An 8,589-nucleotide genomic window follows, 5' to 3' on the forward strand; every position below is an offset into this window, starting at 1 on the left:
GCTTCTTGGCTGAGTGGTTCTCAGTACTCGTATAGAAATATGGAATTTATTCTCAACAAATACTTTGGTGAAAGTACTATGGCCGATGTTGCGAGTAATCTACTGCTCACCAGTTATGACATTCACAATAGTTGTGAATTTTTCTTCAAAAGTTGGAAAGAAAAAAACATTAAGTTGAAAGATGCACTCAGAGCTACAACAGCTGCTCCAACGTACTTCACACCAAAACGTCTGAAAATTAGCCAAACAGAGAGAGTATTGATAGATGGCGGAGTGTTTGCCAATAATCCAGCGGCTTGTGCATATGCAAGTGCTAAGAGGTTATTTCGAAATGATGAGATTATACTGCTATCAATAGGCACTGGTGGAACAGATAGAAGTATAAAGTATGCTAACTCAAGGAGATTTGGAAAAATAGGGTGGGTCAAGCCACTACTGAATGTGATGTTTGCCTCTGGATTGGATTGCGTTGATTATCAACTAGAGCAAGTAATAGGTAGTAGATATATACGAATACAATCACAATTGCAAGTAGCATCAGCTGAGATGGATGATATAACATCTAAAAATATTAAATGTTTGCAGCAAGAAGCAAAGGCAATAATAGAAAGTCATCAAAGAGTAATTGATGATTTTTGTGCTATCAAAATAATATAAGTTTAAGGCAAGACTTTTTTGATAAAAATAATTTGGACGTTTTTTTTACCAATCTTGTATATATATAACATAAAAGCGCGTTTTCACGCAATCAAATCAAATGGAACATAACAAAGATACTTCACAAAAGTCTACTATTGAGGCCAAAAAGCTTGAACTGCCAAAAGGTGGTGGAGCGATAAAAGGAATAAGCGAAGCTTTTGAAGCTAATTCGTTCACTGGTACTGGGTCCTTCTCAATACCAATTCCACTTCCAACGTGCCGTAATTTTTCGCCTTCTTTAAGTGTTGATTATAGCTCTGGTGGTGGTAATGGAGTATTTGGTGTAGGGTTTAATGTTTCAATAGCAAGTATTATCAGAAAAACATCAAAAAAAATTCCAACTTATGATGATGAAGATATTTTCGTACTTACAGGAGCAGATGACTTGGTTGCGATTAATCAAACAAGTAATAGCGAATATGACATTACTTATTATAAGCCGCGTGTTGAAGGATTATTTGCTAAAATAGAACGCTTGATAAGTAAAAACGATAATACGGTTCATTGGCAAGTTACCAGCAAAGATGGGAATATTTCCGTTTATGGCAAAGATAAACAAGCACAAATCTATGATCCAAAGAGTAATAGCCGCATAGCAGAATGGTTACTTGAAGAATCAAGAGATGTATATGGAAATAAAATATCCTACTATTACCGCTCCAGCAAAGTAGAACAAGGTGGTGGCAGAGTAATTGATCGCATTACTTATGGACATAATAAAGAATTAAAGTACAACCATTTTGAAGTTCTGTTTGATTATGGTAAAAACGACTTTATAAGTCCAGTCGATAAAAAATATAATGAAGAAAGAAAAGCTATCATCCGCCCGGATCCATTTACTTCTCATATTACAGGGTTTGCAGTTAGAACTGAACTCTTATGCCGAGCGATAAGAATTTATCATCGTTTTGGTAGAGATCCAATACTGGTTAATGGTACTTATTTTGACTACGATGAAAAGCCAACAATCACCTACTTAAGGGCTGTAAAGCAAGTTGGCTATTATGAGAGGGGAGAAAAAAGATTTACAAAATCTACACCAACTTTAGTTTTTTCTCATACCAGCGATGATTCTACCTATGTTTCAACAGTTTCATCGGTAACACTTAACAATGGTAACAAACCATCTAAAGAGCTCCTGCAGATTTTAAAAGAACAAGATTTTGTCTTTTCAGAACAAAATGCAGAAATTTCTGAAGAAAGTTCAGGCTGGAAAATAAAAGACAGCGAAAAAACTCTTGTCATAAAAGAAAAAGGTAATTTTTTAAATCTTTACAATCCAAATAACAAAAACTCTTTTAACCCGGTAAAAATTCAAGGGTTTTCTGGTTACCTAAATGACCGAAGACTCCAATCGGTAGATCTATATCAAGAAGGTATTGAAGGAATATTATATAACGACGGCAACACGATCCTTTATTTTAGACCAAATGGTAATGGAGAGTTTGCTCAAGCTAAACTACTCGAGCGCTTTCCATCATTACTCCGAAAAACTACTTATTCACTAATGAGCCTAGAAGGTAACGGTGAATTGCAGCTTTATGTAAATGAAAGTGGTTTTCAAGGTTACCATGATTTTGATGGTAATAGTAAATGGAGTGAATTTAAGCCTCTTGAATCGCAAGTAATCAACTTGAGCAGCGAAATTCAAGAAATGATTGATGTTACCGGAGATGGAAGAACTGACATCGTAGTATTTGAAGGAGAAAACGTCAGAGTATATCCATCTGCTGGTAAAAAGGGATACAAACAAGCTATTTACAGTAAAGCGCAAAAAGATCTACCAAATCAGCGTTTTAATTCAGAGAGTACTTTGGTACGCTTTGCTGACATGTTTGGTGATGGCAAGAGCCATCTAGTTAAAATAGAAAATGGCAAAGTAGAATGTTGGCCAAATCTTGGCTATGGTAAATTTGGTGAAAAAGTTGTATTTAAAAATGCTCCATATTTTAGAGATGGGTTCAATGTCAAACGTTTATACTTTGCTGACATTGATGGCTCTGGCACTACTGATTTAGTTTATGCTAACCACAATAGCTTAGATATCTATTATAACAATAGCGGCAACTCTTTCAGTAAAGCAGTAACTTTGAAATTACCGGTAGATTACAATCAAATTGGCCGTATTGAGTTTGCTGATATTCTAGGAAATGGAACTAACTGTTTGCTTATTAGCTATCTGGATCAAAACTTAAAGTTACAGCATTTATACTATGATTTTTACAATGGAGTAAAACCGCACTTACTGAAGCAAATAGATAATAATATGGGTAACCTTACCCGTCTTCATTATGCAGCTTCTACTAAGTTTTATTTAGAGGATAGAAAAGAAAATCGTCCATGGGTAACAAGTCTGCCGTTCCCAGTACAAGTAATTGAAAAAATAGAAACCATAGATAATATAGTAGGAAGTAAACTTACCAATAAATATCGCTATCATCATGGATTTTATGATTACACTGAAAAAGAATTTCGTGGATTTGGTTTTGTTGAAACCTGGGATACAGAAGATTTTTCCAGTTCTGACCAAACTGAAAGAGAGCATTATGTTGCTCCTATTTATACCAAGACTTGGTACCATACTGGAGCTTATAAAAAGGCAGAAGATTTAGTTGAAAGTTATAGAAAGGAATTTTACCAAGGAGATAGAGAAGCGTTAAAAATAACACCGCAAGTGTTTGATGAAAATATCATCTCAATAGAGGATAAAAGACAAGCATACCGAGCTATTCAAGGGCAAATGTTAAGACAAGAAGTATATGGTTTGGATGAAAATCCTGATCTTTATCAGCATCCATATTCGGTAACAGAGTCCAGTGCTTGTGTAAAATTGCTACAATCTAGTACAAACAGCTCTCATAAAGTATTCAAATACGGAATTTTCTTTGTGAATTTACAAGAAACTATCAATTACCATTATGAAAGAAATTGTTGTGATCCACGTATTCAGCACGACTTTGTTTTAGAAGTTGATGAGTATGGTAATGTCATTAAATCAGCAAGTATTACTTACCCTCGTAGAATAGAGCCAAATAATTATTCAGAGCAGCAAAAATTACATGCCACTTTAGAACGTAATTTTTACGTTAATAATACTAAAGAATTTTACTTACTTGGAGCTCTCTATAAATCACAAGCTTTTGAGATTGGTGGCCTAAGAGTTGCAGTTGATGGCTATACTAATATTAATGACTTAAGGACTCACGTAACACAGTCCTTGCAAAATACGATAAAATTTGAAGAGAACTTAAATTATACGAGTCCACAAGTAAGGCTCTTAAGTGAAAGTCATAATTACTTTTGGAATAAAGAACAAACTAAAAACTTAGCACTTGGCTTAGTAACTCAGCAAGCACTTCTCCACCATACTGAAGCTATGGCATTTTCAGATAGCCAAGTAAAAGAAGTATTTGCCGAAAAAATCGCGTCTGATCAAATGCTAAAAGATCTTGGCTATAAAAAAACTTCTGACTTTTGGTGGGTACCAAGTCCGACACAATACTATTATGGTAGTGATAAATACTATTTACCTGAAAAAGTAATTGATGTTTTCGGTAGCGAAACAGCAGTTATTTATGATCAGTATAATTTACTGCCAATAAAGACGATAGTAAAAGCAACTGAAAGCTCAAATTATGAAACTACTGTAGAATATGATTATCAACGTTTAACGCCAGTAAAACTAACTGATCACAATGATAATGTTTCAGAAGTTATATTAAATCCACTTGGGGTGGTAGTTGCCACATCTCTTTATGGCAGTGAAAAAGGAGAAAAGAAAGGTGATAAACCACTACTCGAATATCAAGTCAGAAAAAATCCAAATTTTGAAGATGTTTTAGGCTTGGCAGATAGAGCAAATGGTCCTGAGTACTACTTACAGAATGCAACCAGCTTCTTTTATTATGACTTAGATGCTTGGAGAAAAAATGGCCAACCTGTGCATGTGATTAATCTGCAGAGAGAAACTCATGTTTCAGAAGGAAGTTTTACAAGAATAAGGCAAATTGTAACTCACATTGATGGCTTTGGTAGAAACCTTGAGACTAGAATGCTCACTGATTCTGAGAGTGAAAAGTGGCTAGCATCAGGGAGAGTTGTATATAACAATAAAGGTACGGAGGTGAAAAAGTATGAACCTTTTTATAGTAATTCACCTTTTTATGACCTCGAAGAGAGTGTGCGTAATCAAGGAGTATCTGACACTCTTTATTATGATCCTCTGCTGAGGAATATTCGTATTGATACGGCAAAAGGTTTTTTCAGCAAAGTAGAATTTGATTCGTGGACTATCAAGAATTTTGATCTTAATGATACAGTGAAAGATTCGACATACTACAAAGAATTTACCGAGAAATGGAATAAAGCAAGTGCAGGAGGAAAAACAGCTTTAAAGGACGAAAAAGATGCACTCAGCAAAGCAGAAAAGTATTACAATACGCCAACCATAGAGCATCTAGACAGTTTAGGAAGAAAGTTTCTGCAGATAGAAACTTTAAGTAAAGACGGACAAAGCAATGTAGAATTAAAATCCCACGTAAAACTTGATATTCAAGGAAATGAGCTGGAAAGTGTTGATGCAAGATTTTATGAGCAAAACCAGGGTAAGGAAGAAACTGAAAAAATAAAGAATTTTATCCACATCTATTCAATGTCTGGGCTTTTAAAGAGTAGCAGTATTGATGCTGGAGAAACCTGGAGTTTAGCAAATGTTGCTGGAAGTGCAGTATACAATTGGGATGGCAAAGGATCGCTTACTTACACAGAATATGATAAATTGCAACGGCCAATAAAGGTAAAAGTTACTGATAAGGATCTAAATTTAAATAGCAATATCGTTGAAAGATTCTTTTATTCTGAGAATACTCAAGATAAGGCAACAAACCGTTATGGAATGCTTATTGCCCATTATGATCAGGCAGGACTAACTGAAGCTAAAGAAAATGATTTTAAAGGTCAGACATTAAAAAGTAGCTACATTCTGAGGAAGAATTATAAACAAGAGGCAAATTGGCAAAACGTTGAAAGTATTGTTACGGTACATGCAGATCTTGAACAGGAAGTGTTTAATTTCACAGTTAAGTACAATGCCTTAGGCGAAATAATTGAGAAAACAGATTTGCAAAATAATACTCATATTCCAATTTATGATATAGCTGGCAGAGTAAAACAAATTAAACTTAAGAAACAAGGGGAAAACATAAAAACCTATGTTTCAAATATCAGCTATAACTCTAAAGGTCAGCGTACATCTATTACCTATGGCAATGGTGTTGAAACCCGTTACAGCTATGATCCTAAAACTTTTCGGCTCACTAAGCTGGAAAGTCAAAAGGGACAAAAGAAATTGCAAAGTATTAGCTATACTTATGACCCTATTGGTAACATTACCACAATGGATGATGAGTCTTATAAGACAATTTTTCCAAATAACAAAAGTATAGATACTAAGTCCGATTATCACTACGATTCGCTTTATCGGCTGACTCAAGCAACTGGAAAGGAACATCCAGCGCTAAGTGGAAAGGAAGAAATTATTACACCGATTCCGCATCTAAATAACCAAAATGCAATCAGTAATTACACTGAGTATTATGACTTTGATTATGGAAGCAATATCACAAGAATTAGGCATACAGGAGTTCATGGCTCTACTAAAGAATTTTACATATTGAATAAATCTAATCGCAGTTTACAGGTAGTAGATAGAAGGCCTGTGAGTGAAAATGGTATAGATGGAAGTTATGATGAAAGAGGTAATTTATTGAAGCTCAGTGGTACACAGAATTTACACTGGAATTACCGTGATAACATAGCGTATGCTGATATTGTAACAAGGCCTAATGGTAAAAATGATAGTGAATATTATGTTTATGATAGTAGCGGAGAGCGGATACGTAAAGTTACTGAAACCTATCAGAATAATGAAACAAACTCTACTCGAGTAGAAAAAATCTACTTTGGTGATATTGAGGTTACCAGAACCTATCAAAATAATAGTTTAAATAAAGAGAAATACACTGTTCATATAATGGACGATAAAAGTAGAGTAGCTCTACATCATTATTGGACAAAAGGAACTTCAGATGAAACTAGAGAAAACCAAGATCGTTATCAGCTGAGTAATCATTTAGATTCGGCAGCCTTAGAGTTAAATGATAATGCTGAAATCATGACATATGAGGAATATCTGCCATTTGGTGGTACAGCCCTTATTGCAGGAAAAACAGCTCGTGAAGTAACTGAAAAAGAATATAGATATTCAGGAAAGGAAAGAGATGAGAGCACGGGTCTTTACTACTACGGTGCACGTTACTACGCTCCTTGGCTCCTAAGGTGGATAAATCCTGATCCTGCTGGGACTGTCGATGGGTTGAATCTTTATCTGTTTGTTGGGGGAAATCCAGTTAATAGTGTTGATGATGGGGGAATGGCACGCCGCAAAGGAATAATTCAGGATAAATTACCGATTTACACACAAGCTAGAGATCATGCCTACAATCGTGTTGTTGATTTTTTTAGTGCAATAGCATTAACTCAAGGTTTAAACATAAGTAATAATATAGATCTCACTAGTCAGGATCTCTTACGGGATAGTCGGAGTGATCCACACCCGTTTCAAAGAGCTGCTAATTATCAGGACAGAAATGCTTACCGTTCAAGTGGTAAGCAGGCAGCTCACACTGTAGGATTTGGCATCTCTGAAAAAGCTACTGGTCGATTGATAGGTAGAGGAGTAGATCATACAAAAAAAAGTCTAGGAATGATAGTAAAAGCCCAGTTTGGAAAAACTGAATTAATTCCAACTCAATTAAATCAGCAAGGAAGCCTAGATGATGCTGTTGATCGATACCAGTATGATTTTGCAGTAGAAAATTGGCGCGAACAGCTTAGCAATCAGATGATTTCAAATTATTTGACTGGATTGATTGAAAAAATAGAGTCATACCCTATTCCTAGTATGGATGAAAAGGATCACCATTTGCTTTTCTGGGCTAAACAGGATTATTTATCTGCTTTTCACGATATACTACATGACGTTAGGAATAATGCCATTCCATTAGAGATCAGCAGATTAGCTTTAAATCCAGAGATAGAACTAGGTGTAACTATCCCGGTAACGCTTAATGATTCTGGCAGGAGTAGTGGAAATCAAGATATTATTAATAAACATAGACTGAAGCCAGTATATAAAAATCTCATGAGTGAATTGATTCAACGCACGCAAGAAATAGCTATAACAAATAATGAACGGAAAAGACCTGCTAACGATAATCAAGCTAGTAGTTCTAATAAAAAGCAAAAAAGAGCTCCTGGTGCATAAATAGACCTGAATAACCTCAAAAATATAAGAATTCTTACAACCAAAGGGGAAATTACAATGAATAAAAATACAGCAAATGATTCTCAACTTCGCCTAGAAAAGATGGGAATTGAAAACGTTGAAATAACTGAGAAATTACTCAGCTTTAAAAACGAAAATGACGAGTATTTACATGACTCAGCATTTAAGATAACAGATTTATGTGAGGATGTCTTTATTGAAAGGGTAAAAGACGTAATTACAGAGCAAGAAGCTAAGGATATTTACCATAAGGCCTTAGCAAGAAGGGAATTCGTCTCTCGGTATATAGAAAACGCCAGAGAAATGACCGAACCACATTACCGAGCACTACGAGTTTGCAATATTGATCATGATACTGCAGCGGAGTGCGACGGAATTATACACAGTTTACAGGGGGAATAATATGACAACCACAAATACTAATGCAGATAGCAACATAGTTGAAGATATATTTAAAACTGAAGATGGTTACAACGAATGTGATCACTGCCAGTCAGTCTTAAGTCCAGCAGCTTACTTTGTTAAGCTAGTTGAGACTATTGAAA

General features: G+C 35.2%; 1 protein-coding gene across 1 annotated transcript; it reads left to right on the plus strand.

Moving 5' to 3' along the window:
• The first annotated feature begins 757 nt into the window (after positions 1-757).
• LOC136412420 (toxin subunit YenB-like) lies at positions 758-8,023 on the plus strand. Its single transcript, XM_066395477.1, has one exon. The coding sequence runs from the start codon at positions 758-760 to the stop codon at positions 8,021-8,023; it is 7,266 nt and encodes a 2,421-aa protein (XP_066251574.1).
• Positions 8,024-8,589: the final 566 nt, after the last annotated feature.

The sequence above is a fragment of the Euwallacea similis genome, chromosome 12 (genome assembly GCF_039881205.1).
Source record: "Euwallacea similis isolate ESF13 chromosome 12, ESF131.1, whole genome shotgun sequence".
Classification (NCBI taxonomy): Eukaryota; Metazoa; Arthropoda; class Insecta; order Coleoptera; family Curculionidae; genus Euwallacea; species Euwallacea similis.

Coding starts and splice junctions, on each gene's coding strand:
- LOC136412420 (XM_066395477.1), top strand. CDS start 758: ATGGAACATAACAAAGATACTTCACAAAAGTCTACTATTGAGGCCAAA.